Raw genomic sequence first — 18,897 nt, forward strand, 5'->3', positions numbered from 1 at the left:
GCTCCAACGTTCCTTGCTGAAGATATCCTTTCAGGAAATTATATTCCTTTCAACTGCATCCTCCCTACCTTAATCAAATGCATCGGTGGTAATATACAGTAGGCTTGCCGTTTCATGAAATCTCGTGTTGCAAATACAGAGAATCAGTTTTACTCGATGGTGCACTCTGGGGGTAATTCGATATCATCCGATTCCACCATCGAGTAAATTCAGATGACCTGGGGGAGAAGGTACATCTCTGAGGAGGGAGTTCATCCTTCCAGGCGTATGAAACACCTTTTAATAAGCCCAGAGGCACACCTCTAAAGCCAGTTGCCGATAAGAGACAACACTTCTTATCCCGGGCTAGGGCTTACCGCCCCTTCGTTAGGTCGGGCCAAATGAGGACCTGTATCTTGTAAATGGAACTAATTTTGGAGAAGACCAGCCTTAATCAGGAAAAATAAAAAAACACATCTAAAATTTAAAAGAAATCATTCAGTAACTAGAACTCGACTTTAAACTGTTGTCACACAGAGTTACTTTGGACCAGTTTTGATGAATGCATAAACAGCATTTGTCAGGAACGTGATCAATTGCATACAAATGCACAACTCAAAACCACTTGAAGATAGTCTCTCTCTTAAGTAGGTTAAGCATCCCCTCTAAATCTTGTATGCATCTTTAATGTCCTTAGCGCCTCCTGTTAAATAGTGCGAGGTAGAACCCAATCTGTGTCAGCCCTTGTCTGAATCATACTTACAAATTCGGCTTCAGCGCTGCACTGTGAATGAACCTGTGAAGTATCTCCTTGCATTACCGCTCTTCATACATCAAAGACGCTTTTTGAACTGGGTAATTATAGAAGGAAAAAAAAAAACATGTTTTAGTGCTACCTGAGAGTTCTTATTAATATTACCTTTGAAATGACTAATTATGTTACCCATAAAGATTGGGGGAACGTATTATGTAACTGACTCATTAAAAAAGGCCTTTCATAAACTTTGATCCTCTCCGCTCCTCCCCAAAGCTCTCCTTTCTTTCCATTATGGCACTGATTTTTATGTTGGATGTTTATATACCAAAATGTCTGATGAATACAACACACGCGGGTGCCCTCCCGTTTCACAAACTTTGTCATCGCTGGTGCCGGGATGTGAAGCATGTGATTTAATTGTCCTTCCTCTTTGGGTACAGTGTGTCGGCCACGAGCCCTATGACTCCGGTAAGATTTGAACAGCAACTCTTTTCAAACCGAGTGTTTGAAGGCATCGGGAAGGTGCCCCTGCTGATAGCGGAGAGCGGGAGCCCGAGAAGCTCCTCCTACTTTGGAGACTTGGACTCGCAGACACCCTGTGGGTACGGCTAGGCGGAACGGTGCCGCCAATCTCACAGGAACCTTCTCGAGGAATGAGAAAGAATTCTCCTCGGCTGCCTCTTCTTTGCCTGGGAAAAGCAACGGCGCGTGCCCAATCTGTGTCCAGAACGCAGGTAGCGACAGCGCTGCCCTCCCCCTGAGCTGCCAGATCACACCCGCTGCAGGAGACCGGGAGTGAGAAGAGCCCCAGGCAATCAGGAGTCCTTCCTGGGAGCACCTCAGATAGTTGACAGAATGCAGAACTCAAGCCTTAGAAGAAAAGTTGAAGGTTCCCAACGAATGAACGAACGAGCTGCAAATGTCTCAGACTAGAGAAGAGGCGACACCAGGGGACAGGGTTGCTGTCTTCCAGCAGCTGAGGGCTTGTCATGCGAAGGAAGAGGGGACATGTTCTGTGCAGTTGCAAAGTACCATCCGTAGGTAGAAGCCCCTGGGAGACAGGCGTTTGGCTCACGACCAGGAAGAATAGTGTGATCGAGCTGTGTCACGTGGGACAGGCAGCGTCAAGCGTTAGTGGGCTCCCTGTCACTGGCACTGTGCAAGTGGGTGTTGGATGGCCCTGCGTGTCACAGGTAGGCTTCAAGCACCGGTATGGGGCAGGGGGAATGGAGCGGATGAATTTCAGTTCCCCTGAAAACAACTAGGCCGACTAAGTCAGTAAGTATTTATAAAGGGCCCTGCTATATTGAGTGCCAAGAAGGTATTTGATTTTCTCAATGCCCCAAAATAAAGTTGCTTTGTTTTTCCTCACCAGGAGATGACCCATTCCTGGCCTGCTCCTCTCACTGCCATGCACACTTCTGGAAACTCTGAGAAGAATACACTTTCCATCCCAGGACAGGTCAATTCTCTTCCTTCCTCCATTTTCCTTTATCTTAGTTTAATTGTACCGGTCTTCCAGTTGGATCCTTAAAAATAAAAGTGGCCTTGGTGCTCTGGTGCCCTATAATCTAGACTTCCTCTTGCCCCTTGGGATGTTGATAGAAATCTTGTTTTTACCGAGAGTCTCCAGGACCATATACCCCCAGACACTGGCTTGTGTGGTGTACTACCTAGAGCACAGCCACTGTCCACATAGATGATGTAGCAGCAACATCAAAGACTTTAAAAAAAATTTTTTTTAACATTTATTTACTTTTGAGAGAGAGAGGATGAGGGGCAGAGAGAGGGAGACACAGAATCCGAAGCAGGCTCCAGGCTCTGAGCTGTCAGCACAGAGCCCGAGGCAGGGCTCGAACCCACGAACTGTGAGATCATAACCTGAGCCAAAGTCGGACGTTCAGCCGACTGAGCGACCCAGGTGCCCCCATCCAAGACTTTTTAATCAAAACAAAAACAAAAACAAAAAACAAAAAACCTATCCTCTTCACCCTAATGGATCGATTTTCAATTTTGTATATCACCTTCCAGTCCTTCCGCACAAGCACACAGATCTTTACACGCCAACACATCATATTGACAGAACTTCTCTTACAGTGCTATTGTCAAATGTTTCATTTTTTCCCCTCACCTGCCCCCAGTAAGAATTTTCTCTCGCCATCAGTTTCTAAAATGCCTAAGTAACCCTGGCTATTCTAATAGCACACTTTAAAAGAAAAAGTAATGTCTTTCTCCCGTCCTTCCTTCCGTCCAATTAACCATCCATTCATCCATCCATCCATTTATTCAGAAACCATTTTCTGAGGACATACAACAGACTTAAAGTTAGGGGTGAAGAAAAACCCTCTACATGTTATGAGCTAAATGACAAAACAATGTAGAAAATGTCTTCATAGAGAATGAAAGTTTCCGAGAACCACTTTGAGGGGCAGAGAAGGGCCCAAGAGAAGAACACTCCATGCGGAAGAACAGGACGGGCAGAGGCACGGCAAGATGAGGGGTCACGGTGCGATCCATGCTGGCATGGTCTCGAGGGACTGGCTCAGAGTCGTGTGATGGGAGGCGGACAGAGACGAACCCCCGGCCAGCAAGTGCATCTCTGTGAAAGACCCCGAGTGCCAGCCAAGGAGTGTAGACTCCGAAGCCCAGTCAGATCCTTCAGTGTTTAGGGCCATGAGTTCAACAATAACATTGGCCTAAACTGCGTTCAGTTATCCCCTCCCACCTGAGAAAGGGGTCAGAAGTAAGTGAGCAGCAACCCTCTCTGTCCGTGTCCGGTGTGTGTCATCCCCTCCTGTAAACCCTCCTTAGGCCGCCCTGGACTGGCGTCCTCCTCCCTAGCATCCTGGCCAAGGGATCGGCTGAGCCGCTTCGGACGTTGAATCCAACGCACTGATACAGCAATTGCATTGTTTTCAGCTGCGTTCTCCAATTTTAGAGATAATCCGTGCAAGTTGCAATTTTGACATTTACCAGTGTATACAATAGAACCGGTTGTTTAAATGGGCTTTTGTAGTAAGTGCACAATTTGGAATCGGGAGCGATTCGCATTTTCTGCCAATTATCTGTGCTCCCATCGACCCCATGATAAAGGTAGAAGCGACTGGGATAAAATGGTGAGACCGGGATGGCTACACACCCACTCTTTTGTTTCACTTGGTTCCTGCCAAAACATTGGTCTGAAAGAAAAGTACATTTTAAATAACGGTAATGCCGTCAACGACATAACGCCTGTGACATGCCTTGCCGCGTTCTAAGCAGATAATATCTAGTAAATGATTCATTCCTTCATACCCAAAGAGATTGGTAATTTGACTCTCCCTAATACACAGAGGAGGAAACTGAGGCACAGAGTAACGTAATGTGCCCCGAATGACCCAGCTAGTCAATCAGGGAACCAGCCTTTAGATTCGGGTGTTCTGGTGATGTGTTTATTACACAGATTTACAGATGCCGCGGTGTAAATTTCATCTTCCAAAACGCGGACACATACAGTAAAACCATGTGACTGGGGTGAGCCCCCTTTCCTCAGTGCTTGCACCGGAACTAGGTGACAGCACCCTCCCAGGTTCTGTCTTATTTGCCTTCGGAGCTACAGACGTGGCTGCTTTTAACCCTGGCTCTGCCGGTTGCTGGCGAAGTGGTCCCATTCAAGTTCTTCTGAGCCTCAGCTTCCCCATCTGTACCATCTGAGTGGAGGTGTGTGCACATGCGCACACGTGTGGGTGCGTGCTGTATCCTCCCACTGGATTTTTCGGGTCAAAGAGTCTGTGATTCTGCAAACTTACAAAAGCAGACACCGTTTAAAATTCCCAACTTACTGAAGTTTACTTATCCATCCCCAATTGAAAGTGCCGTGTCTTTTCAGAGAGAATGGAAAAAAACTCACAAGGAAGGGAATACCTTGCTCAGCAGAAGTGAGGGAGCTAATAGTGTCCTCAGGGGAAGTTCAGTCAAGGCTTCGTGGAGGTAATCAAACTCCAGACAGAGGCTGGCACTCTACAACCTGTGGGCTTTTAGGTTTTTTAAACGGTTAGGATTTTCAAAAGAAAAAGAATGTGAATATTGTTACGAGTATTAGGAGTTACGTGAATGATGTGAAATAACACGGGTGATATGAATTCAAATTTCAGTGTCTGTAAAACCAACCTGTCTTGGAATCCAACCACACAAATTTGTGGCAGAGTTGAATCGTTACGACAGAAGACTGCATGCCCCCCAAAGCTTAAAATATTTAGTATCTGGCCCATCGCAGGAAAAGTTGGCCAATCCCTGCTCTAGAATCTAGATCCTATGGGAGCCTCTCATTGTAGGATGATCAAGGCTGTTATTTAAAATAGCCTCGGGGTGCCTGGGGTGGCTCAGTCAGTTGAGCAGGCCATGATCTCGTGGTCGGTGGGTTCAAGCCCCGCCTCGGGCTCTGTGCTGACAGCTCAGAGCCTGGAGCCTGTTTCGGATTCGGTGTCTCCCTCTCTCTCTGCCCCTCCCCCACTCACACTGTGTCTCTGTCTCTCAAAAATGAATAAACGGTAAAAAAATTGTTTTAAATAGCCTCACAGAAGTTTGTAAACACAACTTGGCATCGTTATCGTCTATTACTAAAATTACTTGTATGACATATCTATGAGCAAAATTCACAGATTGAAGTCAGACATTTTTTTTTTAATTTTGGATTATGTGCATCAACAATTATTGCATGAAGAATGCAAATTTTTTCCCACAACCAAGCCATTTCCGATCACGGTTGGGTGTGTTTGTACAGTAACTTGGGTAATATCCAGAGGTGTTTCATTTTTTTGGAATTCTGTTTTTAAAAAGGGTTACCCAGCTTAACATTAAAAATGGTATCAGGAATACATAACTCCAGTGAGTCAAATTCAGTAAATAACATAACCCTCGAATTCGTGTCATGAGTCACTGTCCTGATGCTTCGAACAACTGACGGTTCCAGTCTAAAGTCCAGAATTCTTGGATGATGTTTAAAAATTCAGTCCAGATTTCTGGGACCGGTATGTTTCACTCTCTGATCAAGTATTTGGTCTACTTGACTTTCGACCTTGTCATTTGATTTCTAAGGGTACATGAGCCCAAACTTGCCCCATACGGTTGTGATGGAGTCCCTTTTAAAAAATAACAGGTAGACTGGGGCGCCTGGGTGGCTCAGTCGGTTAAGCGTCCGACTTCAGCTCAGGTCACGATCTCACAGTCTGTGAGTTCAAGCCCCGCATCGGGCTCTGGGCTGACGGCTCAGAGCCTGGAGCCTGTTTCAGATTCTGTGTCTCCCTCTCTCTGCCCCTCCCCCGTTCATCCTCTGTCTCTCTCTGTCTCAAAAATAAATAAACGTTAAAAAAAGAATTTTTTAAAATAAATAAATAAATAAAAAATAACAGGTAGAATTATTGGTGTATATTTAAGGACATACAAATGGTTAACCACTCATTCTGGGAGATGAGGTATTTTGGACGATTGAAATTCTTGGATAACTAAAGGCTGGCCTTCCATAGGAGTCATGTAATACGAATCTTTCTGAGATGTAATTAATATTTTTCTGACTTCTTATAAAAATTATGCTGAACACGCTTTAGTCTTTCTTGATAACTTAGACATCATGATGAGCTCTGGCGATTGAACTATGCTGTAATACTGTACTGGACCATAATTATGCCCTCGGGAGCTATTAAGATGGGTGGGAATGCCTGCCTCCGTATTAAGTGGCCATAGACTCTTGTGCTTTTTACGTTCTGACTTTGTTGTGCCTCTGGTACTGTTTTCCCCTTCCCCACCATCTATGATTTGCTAAGCAGTGGAATCAAATGGCCAAGCTTATTAGAGTTTTTCGTCAGAAGTCAATTCTCTATCAAGTGAGGGTAGAGAAATCTTTGAGCAGCAATCTGCATGGGCTTTGTGATAGCTCTTTAGTTGAGAAGCCTTTTCCATCTCTTGTGGAGTTTATGGTAGTCTTCTGGAGTGACGATCTTGCTGGAAGGGAAGTCTCCCGGGCAGCAGAATCATGCGAAATAGGTAGCAGAACTCGCTTTCCGTGAAAGGACAGTGTTACTGTTCTTGATTGCTTCTCTCAAAGACAAATGATGCTGCGATTCTATTTTTCTTCTATAGGGTGGCAAGATTCGGCTTCACAAATGGATTACTTACAACGGTGGTTGACATAACTGACTCTTGGCGTTTACTTGAATTCACGGTCTCCCTTTCGAGGCTCTTGTCTCGCAGTCAGGATTCTCCCTTCCATCCGCACGGTGTCGTGCGCGCCCTGTACGTCATTGCGGTGCCTCTGCCTGCCAGTTTCGTCAGGCGCCACACAGGTGTGCCGTGCTCCCCGAAAGCCCGCTGTGTCTACATCTGCGTTTCTCAAAAAACAGTGAATGAATTGTGTGCGGGATGCCTTTCAAATCAAATTCAAATCCCTTTAAATAATGTGCTCCACTGACATATTTCACATCGCTTCCCATACTTCACCAAATTTGTAATGAAGTCTTAAGAACCCTTCTCTTGTGAAAATGAGACCCACCTATCGCACACGTGTCACAGCGAAGGTAGAAAACTGGAGTGGTTACCATAAAAAGGAGGAACCGAGCACATCTATTAATTACGGTCTTGTTTACGCTTCTCCAAAAACCATGATCATTTGTTAGTTTGAACCAGCGCCCCTTTACTTCCTTAGAGACATCATTGCCTAGCTAAGTGAGAAATTAAACACTTGAATTTCACACATGTGGGTCATTTGTTCCCACGTTGTACACATTTCCAAATAGACAGCGGTCTTAACTTACAGTTCTGATGAAATGGCAGTTATGGTCATGTTGCAGCAGGTTCGACTAGCAAATGTTTATCCTTCGAACAGAGCTCTGCACAGAAGCCGGATTACTGGAATCGTTAACAGTGGTTCTCTTTGTGCAAACATTAGTCAAGTCCTATCTTCAACGATAACAGATACGCGTCCTGTTCCCTTTGTATCATTGTAACTAATATTTGTATTATGTGTGTTCTTCCTTATAGGAATCCCAACATCTGACCCCAGGATTCACCTTACAAAGTAGGTGTTTTCAAAAAGAATTCTTCTCAGTCCAAACGTTCATGGCCTCTCCCCCGCCCCCACTTTCTTCTCATTCCTACTTAATATCATAAAATATGGATTAACAATAGCAAAAAGTCATACTGTGATGCATCCAGGCGGCTCCTTTATTTTATTCATGTGTTATTTGTGACGGGATGCCGTGAAAACATGTAACTGGAAGGGCTGCACGTGTGAAGACCAGTTGCATTGAGACTGATCGTTTGACAGTGGGAAACACGGCTAGTAATTGTGTGTGCCTTTCTTTTCAGAGTGGAGCGACCCGACCGGCAGAGCTTCTACAAAGTCAGTACCGCTCGAGTCGTAAGTACTTTGATTTCCAAAACAGGCTTCTTCGGGGGCATCTGGCAAGGGAACGGTGCCTCGGTGCTGGGCGAATCTTGTTCTCTGTCCTGCTCCTTGACAATAGGAACCTTGACTCCTAATAATACGGAGTTCAGTTAGGGAGGAGAATGAGATTGCCCACAATAAGCGAGTCACAGTAAAACTGAACGAGATCACCATTAGACTCTGTAATGATGTAAATACAGGCTGGACTGGTACCTGGAGTATGAAATCAACTATGATTCTTGACTGGTTGTTTGAACATTGTGTAACTTCAGCTGCAGGCATCCTTAGACACAACATTCCGACACCGTGACTGGGGAGGGGAAAGGACACGTCTTGGCAACCATGTTTGCAGGTCTTCTGGGGACTGTACGTTAAACGCAAACAAGGGCAGCCTGGAAGAGAGGGAATAAGAGATTACATGGCGCTGGGTTGAAGTTCAGAACGATTCACTCAGTGCCGTCTTCATTTCTTATTAATGTTAACTGAAGAAGGGGTATGGAGAAACCAATTTCCTCAGATTAACTGTTGTAGATTTTGTAATATCCATTTGTCCAAGAACGTATCAAGGGAGTATTTCTCTCACAACTTCTTTCATTCCTAATAATAGAAAATGAAAGTCGACTTTTCTATGTGAGTAATAGTCACCTTCTTGAAAATTTTTGAAATGAAATAATTTATGACATTCAAGTGGTCTAATGGCACACTTGTAGTGAATTGCTCACCTTTTGGAAGATCACGAAAAATTACATAAAACAACTGGGAATGACTCCCACATAGACCAAGGCTCTGCGAAAGTCAATGGCACGTCCATGTTCCTGGTTCCGTTTGACAGCAAAGCTCCCATCGCCAGTGCTCTTAGTTGGTTTTCTGGCCTGATTTGCGCCTTCTAATCAAGGTTCAATTTCAGCAACCAAGAATTCTCATTTAAAGAAGTGACCAAAAATAAGAAAGGGGAGAAAAAACTATAACCCTGAATTAAAGACTAAATTAGATGGAAACACAGAAATCAAAATCATTTTTGATATTGTTCATTTCAGTGTTTTCCATTCATCGCATTTTGACTTGCCCTTTCTCTTGTCATTCTAGTAAACAATAGATCTTATCCTCCTACCTTACCTCTCTCCCATTAAAATGTCAGTAAAATTCACACACACACACACACACACACACACGCAAGGGCGTGCGCGCATGCGCACACGCAAGCACTTACGGAATCAACACAGGTTTCCAAACGTGAAAAAATTAAAAAAATATTTTTTCCCACTGTAAAATGATCCTACACCTAAAGCAAGAGTATTAGGCTCCTGCTGTGAAATACGCTGATTTCCATACAGACCATAAAAGTCAATATTTCAATAGTTTGTAACTAACAGAAATAAACTCAGCAATTGTGATTTATAGTTAGAGGCTGCATTTCCAGAAAACAGTACTTCATAGCACGGGGGTATACTGTGTAATTCAATAGGACTAAGGTTCTCTATGGGAAGCATGGGTAAAACTGAAAAGATACAGAGTCGATTTTCTGAACGAGCCACTCTCTTTTTGGCTGCTGGATCTAAAGACCGAGCATTGTCCTTCAGACTTTGGCTGGAATAAGTTCCCTTCTTTATGGTAGGGTATAGGTTTAACAAAGGGACAGATAGAGTGATGGTAATTATTTTTAATTGTTAGCTTCCAAACAGTTATCCACTTAGCCAGTACTATCACTCCCATATTTTACTACATTTTACTACAGTGTGATTTTCAAGCCAGCTTCTAGGATTTTCCATCAGGCAGGGTAATCCTCCCGGCAACTAAGAACATTCTGTGTGTAGACAGACTACGGGTAGGCCAAGTTTGGTGGGAAACAACGCCTCAGCTGGCCCTCCTGCAGGAGAGGCCCCTTCCCGAGGCCGGCAAACGTCCTGGACATGCAGTCACCACCTACAGTAAGACAGATGGGAGTCTTATAAGCCGAATCCCTTAATTACTGGAATACTTTATTAGTTTTCCTCATCTGGCCTTCTTTTCTCCAGCTGAAGAAATATAGACCTTCCATTTGGGCCTGGATTATTTGTAAGAACTGCATGCACGGGCAGCAGGTTCGAGAACACTGATCCGAGTACGTGCGAATGCAACCTGGGAACCAGCCAGGCTCCGTCTGTGTTCTTGACAGCCGCTGCTCTCTCTGGGCCTGACCCCAGTGGTCTGACTGGCTTTTGGAGAACTGGGTCTTTTCCTCGCTTGGTAGATCTTATTGACAGACAGCGCTTTTTATGGGATGTCCGTCCATGAGGTGATATCCTGCCCACTCTGGCTAGAACTCTCTCTGCCCATTGAGGCAAGAGCATTAGTCCTGAGTTTCCATCTCTGTTCATGGTAGTTAGAGTACTGGGGCGGGGGGAAGCACTGACCTAGGATTCAGAGGATATGAGTGTAAATCATGGGGGTGCATGTATTTTTATTTCAAAATATACAGATAGAGTTCCTTAAGGGAAGTTAAGCAAAGTAATGAGCAATGCATATACGTGTAAAGGTACACACGCAAATATTTGGCAGAATTCAAATGTAAACAGTTATATTTTTTAAACAAGTTATACTCTTTAGTAACTAGATTTTTTTTTTTAATTTTTTTCAACGTTTATTTATTTTTGGGACAGAGAGAGACAGAGCATGAATGGGGGAGGGGCAGAGAGAGAGGGAGACACAGAATCGGAAACAGGCTCCAGGCTCTGAGCCATCAGCCCAGAGCCTGACGCGGGGCTCGAACTCACGGACCGCGAGATCGTGACCTGGCTGAAGTCGGACGCTTAACCGACTGCGCCACCCAGGCGCCCCGTTTAGTAACTAGATTTAACAACACAAAAATGACTTTATCTTTAACCCTTAATAATCTCTGGAGGTGGGGCGCCTGGGTGGCTCAGTCGGTTGAGTGTCCGACTTCTGCTCAGGTCATGATCTCACAGTTCGTGAGTTCAAGCCCCGCGTCAGGCTCTGTGCTGACAGCTTGGAGACTGGAGCCTGCTTCGGATTCTGTGTTTCCCTCTCTCTCTGCCCCTAACCTACTCGCATTCTGTCTCCAGCTCTGTCAAAAATAAACAAACGTTAAAAACAACAAAAAAAAAAATTAAAAAATAATTTCTGGAGGAAAGAAAAGCCAATTGTCTTTGTTTCCCTCCACGTCTGTGAGTGTTAGAACAGGCCTCACCCAAGGCTTCTAAAAGATCTATCTCCCAAAAGAGGGTGGGACATGGGCGTATGAGGGTCAAGTTGTATTTCTTGGGGCTCTAGAGTTGTATATTTGTACAGTGGTACCATATGCATTCTGCCTCTGAAAGATCCATTTATTTCAATTATGAGATTCAGGGATTGGATGTATACACTGGACAGTATGTTACTTTCTAGTTTCTTAATGAAGCCATTAAGGACTGATGGAGGAGAAAACTGAAACCAAACCCAAAGAACTTGGAGTTTCTTTGTTGAGTTGGACTGCTTCTTCTAGTGTGTAACATCTTGTCAAGTCCTTGTCAGTACAGTGGCTTTACAAAGATACTTGACCTCGTTGATCTTTTATGAGCCATCCTACATAGGAACGTGTAAGGTGTGTTCGGTTGCCCTGAGAAGCATTTTCAGACAGCATCCGGGAACTCCAGGGTATCCATCTTGTCAGTCCTTGACGTCAGCTAATTTTGTGAATGTAGTGCCTTTGTTATAGTTGGTTGTTAGCGTCTGGACTCTGTCCAGTTGGAAACCATCCAGCCCCCCTTTTAATCAAGCAGCTCCTGTGTTTTAAGCCATGCTGTCTTGAATGCCTGGAGAGTTTCCATAAAAGCCCAATATGAAGGCAGATGTAGCCAAAGTGCTTTTCTTTCCTTGCCATAAAACCGCCTCTTTCACTTGTGTTAGCTACAGGTTTGAAAACCTCCCAGCCCTGGACCCAGAGACCTGAGGAAAGGCGTTGTGGACACAGACTAGTTGTGGCCAGTCTCAGTTTACCTGTGGGCGATGGCCTTGTACACCCCATGAACAAATCCTTGAATGTAGCCCTAGTTGAGAGGAGGGGTAATTACACCGTCACAAGAATGGCAGAGGGTCTCGGGCAATAATCATTGTGCTGTTGAGTGTGCACGCGAGGCCAGGGCCCAGGACCCACGCCCACTGTTCTGACACACATCACCTCACTGTGCTTGCCAGCCATCCTGGAGGGGCTCTGGATTCTTTCCGTTGTTTCGTTGAGAAAAGCAAAGCCAAAATACGGCCCCTCCTCGTGAAGTGTGCACAGTCCAGTGTGAAGACAAACTAACCGTGCACACTTACCTTGAACGGACACGCCGGCCGTGAGCGCACAGAGGGCCAAGTGAGTGATGCCGCTCCTTGGCAAGAGAGCCCGAACGCAGGCCTCTTCCACCCACCACGCTGCCCTTCTTCGTGTACTCTCATGAGCTCAGGGATTTGGGACACCACATTGGGCATTTTGAACCTGGGAGACTTGTACGGCTGAAGTTAGTGGGAAGGAGTCCCCGATAAATTATAGCAAAACCTGGTCAAAATTGCTTGAAATAAAGCATTATTTCTTTTTTTTTTTAATTTTTTTTAACGTTTATTCATTTTTGAGAGACAGAGAGAGACCGACTGCGAGCAGGGGAGGAGCAGAGAAAGAGGGAGACACAGAATCCGAAGCAGGCTCCAGGCTCTGAGCTGTCAGCACAGAGGCGACGTGGGGCTCAAACTCATGGGCAGGAGATCATGGCCTGAGCTGAAGTTGGACGCTTCACTGACTGAACCTCCCAGGCACCCCAATAAAACATTATTTCTAAACTCTTCTTTTTGTGGTAGGAAGAGTTCATTACCATAGAGAATAGAAAGATTATTAATATTAGAATGTTTTCCAGTTCATTATAACCACTAACAAGCATTACATTATTTCTTAGGTGACTTAAAATTTTTTTAACCAAAGAAAGAAAGAAAGAAAGAAAGACCCTCACATTCACCACCCTGCCCATGCTACCTAAATTTTTCTCGTTGAAAATGTTTGTTTTGGGGCACCTGGGTGGTTCAGTCAGTTAGGCGTCCGACTCTTAGTTTTGGGTCAGGTCATGATCTCACTGTTTGTGGGTTCGAGCCCCACATCAGGGTCCGTGCTGATGGTGCAGGGTCTGCTTGGGATTCTCTGTCTCCCTCTCTCTCTTCTTCTTCCTCTCTTTCTCTCTCAAAATAAATACGTAAACTTAAAAGAAAATGTTCGTTTTGAGAATGTGATTTGAGATTCGAGAATGGCCTGGGCTTACTGTGGAGCCTTAGTCCACATCGGTGGCAATTTCATATACTCTTTTATAAGTAGATGTTCGGTCTGCTTTCCGGATAAAGTTCTGGTAGCAAAGCGCCTGTGTAATGAGGCAGGGGGAAAAAAGGGCTGTGATTTTCTTAATCAGATGAATTCTTACTCAGAGTATGTGATTGGGTACTTGGAATTGGGGGATGTTGATGATCAGTTTGTGGCTTACAAGAGCCCAACTGAACTCTCCTGATAAACAGGTAAACTCGATGAGCTCCACCGCTCTCCGCCATTCCCGGTTTCACATCGAGACGTATGCCAACTCTTGCTTTGAACCTGTCTTGTGTGCCCTGCATCTCGGGGCTTTTGCCAACTTTTCCTAAGGACTTAATATTTTTTTGGACGTCCTCCACCACATCAGGGACAGCCACCTGGGAGCAGAGAAAACCAAATTTGGCAGCCTGTTCAAGCTGTGAATTAAAGGTAATTCACAGTTTGAAATGAATCAGCATGAGGTCCTTAAGAAGAGTAATCAGACATCAAGAGGATTTTATTTTGAGGATCGTATATTGGCTAATGTGACAACAAGCAATATTGGCATTTGGAGTGTTCGCGTGGAGAAGGGCCGAAGCTGCTGGTGCTTGACAGGCCCCAAGACTGCGAGGCAGGGCTCCTTCAGCGGGAGCTGTGGGTTTCTACTTGCCTGACAAAAGCTCAAAACACAGATGTTTGTGTTTTGTATTTTTTTTTTTTTTTTTTTTTTTTTTGCTCAGGTGGCATAAATCTCGAAAGATCAGGGTTGATTTGTGTGTTGTACGTGTGCCCAAGATTCATCTGCTTCTGGTGGATTGTGAGAATCTGTCATTAGAGGCAAACCTCTCTCTCTCTTTCTCTCAGACAAAAGTCAAGTATCTCTTTTGTTCTACCTGGTTTGCAGCAATATTTATTCACTCATTGAAACTTTGGTTCCCTTTCAGCAAAAACGTATTAAGCCCCTAGTCCGTAAAGCTCCAGGCGGAGCTCTGTGGTACATTGAGGATGAATCATCACACACCCCTCCCTGAAGGAGCTCCCAGGTTAGCAAAGGTTAGAGTTACACTGATAACACCAGTGCCTCAGCCAACCCGTATCTACTCAGTGCCCACTATGTGCCGGGCGCTTGGTCCGTTTATAATGAGCCTGTGGCAGTCACCTCGTTATATTCCACAGAGGCAGAAACCAAAACTCAGAGGCATCGAGTGAGTTGCCCACGGAGCCAAAATAACAAAGCCAGAACCGGACAGACCTCAGAGCATGTGCCCTTAACCTCCACTGAAGCCATCTCATAGACACTTGGGAGATGGCCCTACTGATTTCCAGTCAGTTGTGATGTTGCCCAGGCATTAGGCCAACTGGACCGACCGCAGGTGCGTGCCACAATGGTCACCGTCAGTTTGGTTTAGATCAGGGCGAGCATTCGATCTTAATACCGTCACTGAGTCGGGTCTCGCATACACTGCCCATGTGGACGCGGGCATTGCGTAGGCAAGTACAGGTCTGTCCTCAGCTCGGGTCCTTCAGCTCAATTGTGTCATCATGCCTGGAAGATGCTCCCTTCAGAGAGGCAGATGGATCCGTGCCTCTAAGGGACTTAGTAAGGTTGATTTCTGTGACCCGTGGTGGGAACAGCGTCTCTGTGCAGAAATCTCCATTTTCCCCTATTAAAGCAAAAAGAAAACAACTGATGTTTAGGTCCGTTTTCATGAGAGGTTCAGCCATCACCCTTCCTGCTCGCCAACGTGGTTGACAATCGAAACGTTGCTTTTATGTCCTTCATAGTGGAATAATTAAAAAAATATGTCTTCCCGGCGTGATCAACCAGTGGCTTATTTCCAAACTCCCCTTGACGTTTTCAACAGTAACTGGGAGGGAAAGAAGTAATGCTGAAAATAATCCCACCGTGATTGATTACCGTAAAGACTTTCGCACGATGCGTTAGCCTCATGGGAGTTTCGCGTCAGTCCTGTTAGATAGCCACAGGTGAAAAGAAACCAGGCTGAGCTTGGGGAACACACTTGCCCGAAGTCTTCCAGCTACAGATGTTGATGGTTCAGAGCCACTTAGGCAATATTTGAATTTATAGTTTGAAAATGAAGATTCAGGGTGCCTGGGTGGCTCAGTTGGTTAAGCGTCCGGCTTCGGCTCAGGTCACGATCTCGGGCATGCCCTGACCTGAAGTTGGATGCTCAACCAACTGAGCCATCAGGCACCCCAATAAATAAATATTTCTTAAAACATAAAAAAATAGGGGTGCCTGGGTGGCTCAGTCGGTTAAGCGTCCGGCTTCGGCTCAGGTCACGATCTCGCAGTTTGTGGGTTCGAGCCCCACGTCGGGCTCTGTGCTGACAGCTCAGAGCCTGGAGCCTGCTTCGGATTCTGTGTCTCCTCCTCTCTCTGCTCATGCTCTGTCTCTCTCTGTCTCTCAATAATAAATAAACGTGAAAGAAAGAAAGAAAGAAAGAAAGAAAGAAAGAAAGAAAGAAAGAAAGAAAGAAAGAGAAAAAAGAACACGCTGCCTTGTCCCCAAGCGGCTGCAGGGCCGGAGCGCATCACAAATCTTCCAGGTCCAGAAGGCAGAGCAGCACAGTACGTGAGCCCCTCGGCCGTTCCTAGAAATGGAAAAGAAACCCAACCAGCCAGCACAGCTGAGACTGGAGTAGCTGAGAAGGAATGTCCACCCCGCTCGTAAACTATTTTCATTCTTCTCTCCCATCCTGTCAAGCATCTCACAAACAGCCTTCTGCTTTCCTGACGCAGAATTGGTAGAATTGGTGGAATACTATAGATGCGTGCCCAGTTACAGCTGTAAAATCAGTTGAAAAATCTGACACATGCCTTTCTTGGTGGCTCATCCATCCACTTCAATAATGAGGACCCAAACAGGACAAGTTCTCCAAGCTCTTTGATTTACATCTCCAAATATGCTGCCAAGATGGGCACAGAGGGACAGAGGGACGTTATGCCTTGTAAACCCAAGTGAACACAGTGTCTTTTCTTGGCTACCCCCTGGGATCTTGGCACCCAGGACCCACCAGTGCAACCTTAATACACTGCCTTCGTTCAGGTTCCACGGTACCTGAGAGAGCAGTGTGGGAGACAGGGAACCGGAGTGGGGGGTGCAAGGTAATGATTTGCCACCTGAAGTATTTCTAGACCTTCAAGAGGAAATCCACCCCCCCCCCCAAAAGGCCCTAGTGCTCATAATATCTAGAAGTTATCTAGGATCTCTGGAAACTGAGAGAGTTTTTCTAGGTGTCTCCGAAATCAGTTTCATACATCATGTGATACAGCGAGAAGGGAAGCATAGAAACCACACAGGAACACTGCGCTTGGGTAACTCTAGCCCCCACTTCTAGGCGTGTCCTCTGAAGGTTCTCACCCGAAACAGCCACGGCCACCCAGCCGCTGCTAGAGCTAATGCCGGGCACCGGGCCTTCCTGGTGTCCCAAGGGACCCTGTGCCCTTTGTCTGCCCCCGCCATGCACCACCTTTCATCCTCCAGCCCCTGTGTAAGAGTAAACCAACCTTACGGAGAAGGAGATTTCCTCTTAGCAGGTGAATGGCTTGCGCAGGATCGTGGACCTAGTTAGTGAAAGAGCTAGAATTTCACTCTAGGATTCTTGGATTACGAGACTCAAACTTTCATTTCTTATAGTGTACCTGCCATACCTGTATCACATTTCAGTTGAACAGTCATTAATGGCTTTGTTTCCATTTTTTTCAAGTTTATTTATATATTTTGGGAGAGACAGTGAGAGAGAGCGAGCAAGTGAGCATGAGCAGGGGAAGGTCAGAGAGAGAGAGAGTGAGAGAGAGAATGCCAAGCAGGCTCTGTGCCGTTGGCACAGAACCCCAGGTGGGGCTTGAACTCGTGAACCGTGAGATCCTGGCCTGAGTTAAAACCAAGAGTTGGACGCTTAATCAACTGAGCCACCCAGGCGCCCCTGAAATCACGTGTTACATTTGTTACATGTGGTTTCTTACTCAATCCTGGGAGCCGGGAGATGGGACGTCCAAATCCCGGTTGTCGCAATCGTTGCCACGTGACTTCATGACATCACTCGGTGCTTCCCTGAGCCTTTGCTTCATCAGATAGAAAACGAAGAGTCGCTATTCCTCAGATTCTGCAGTGAATTGTGCTGCTGTCAGATGAGCTCACGGAGCCGATTGTAGGCACTTATTTGCATGACTTCTGTCCCCACATTAGGAGTCAGGCAAGTCGGGCTCGGGTGGCTTGAGCGAGGTGCCCAGGCTTCTACAACTCGTAGTGTTGCAAGGCTTAGTCCTAAGCTTCTCGAGTCCTAGTTGAGTGCTCTTTTTGCTAATATCCGCCATTACTTCTCACAAGTGTGGTATCGATGTGGTTTGAATCAAAGGATCGATTCCCAATGCTGGCAGAGAGCAGTTGACCTAAAATCAATCCCCATGTGTACCGCTCTTCCCCTGGTTAGATTAGCTATGCCCAGCACATTCCTGAATGTTTTACCACGTTGACAAGACTCAGTGCGTTTTCCCACCCACCTACTCGCACCCAAGGTATCATTTATTCAATTTAGTGATAGTTGGAGCGTTTGTAGAAAAATTTGCAAACTTTCCCCTCAAATCGCATACTCTTTATAACCTCACTGTCTTAGTGCATGCGATTTGGCGTTAGGTCAGCCTTTTATCTTCATGGTTTTTGGGGGGTGCTCTCTTCTTCGGAGATTCGAGTGGACCTGAAAACTGTGATCTGCCTTGACCTTTACTCCTGGATTAAAATTTGGGGATGCTATCGTGGTCACCATGCCTTGAAGATTAGATCCTGCCAGTCACTAAGAAATCGTAAAAGTGCACCGTTGCTATGAACTTTGAGAAAACATTGCTTGCAATTGTCAGCAACAGCCTCTTCATTGAAATAATCTGCCTTTCCATCTGCTAGAAAGAGTTTGGGGGGGCACCAAAAGATTCTGTCTTTTTTTTTTTCAACGTTTATTTATTTTTGGGACAGAGAGAGACAGAGCATGAACGGGGGAGGGGCAGAGAGAGAGGGAGACACACAATCAGAAACAGGCTCCAGGCTCTGAGCCATCAGCCCAGAGCCCGACGCGGGGCTCGAACTCACAGACGGTGAGATCGTGACCTGGCTGAAGTCGGATGCTTAACCGACTGCGCCACCCAGGCGCCCCAAAAGATTCTGTCTTGATGGATTCTTTTAACATAAAAGGTGGCCGTGGTTTGAAGCAAAGCTGTTTTTTGCATGAAATTGAAATGCACTTCAGGGTGGCGGGAAGCCAAGATGCACAAGAACCGCGTAGAGACACTTAGGAAAGATACTTCTGGGGGGGTCCTTCCCGGACAAACCTCAGGGGTCCTGGGGTCCAAGTGGCAGCCACTCCCAAACCACAGATGGCTGTGCCCAGGGCTCGGCGCAGTAGGGAAATGCAGGACAGCCACACGACAGACTTTCCA

The 18,897-nt window shown here is 45.7% G+C and overlaps 1 protein-coding gene across 1 annotated transcript in view; it reads left to right on the forward strand.

Moving 5' to 3' along the window:
• AFF2 (ALF transcription elongation factor 2) overlaps positions 1 to 18,897 on the forward strand; it is a 464,761-nt gene that overhangs the window by 310,473 nt on the left and 135,391 nt on the right. Inside the window, exons 5-7 of the mRNA XM_040467531.1 lie at positions 2,112 to 2,198; positions 7,751 to 7,787; positions 8,078 to 8,111. Coding sequence (XP_040323465.1) covers positions 2,112 to 2,198; positions 7,751 to 7,787; positions 8,078 to 8,111 — 158 coding nt within the window. The remainder of the gene's footprint in view (positions 1 to 2,111; positions 2,199 to 7,750; positions 7,788 to 8,077; positions 8,112 to 18,897) is intronic.

Source organism: Herpailurus yagouaroundi, unplaced genomic scaffold, assembly GCF_014898765.1.
Source record: "Herpailurus yagouaroundi ecotype Mexico unplaced genomic scaffold, PumYag 67503, whole genome shotgun sequence".
Classification (NCBI taxonomy): Eukaryota; Metazoa; Chordata; class Mammalia; order Carnivora; family Felidae; genus Herpailurus; species Herpailurus yagouaroundi.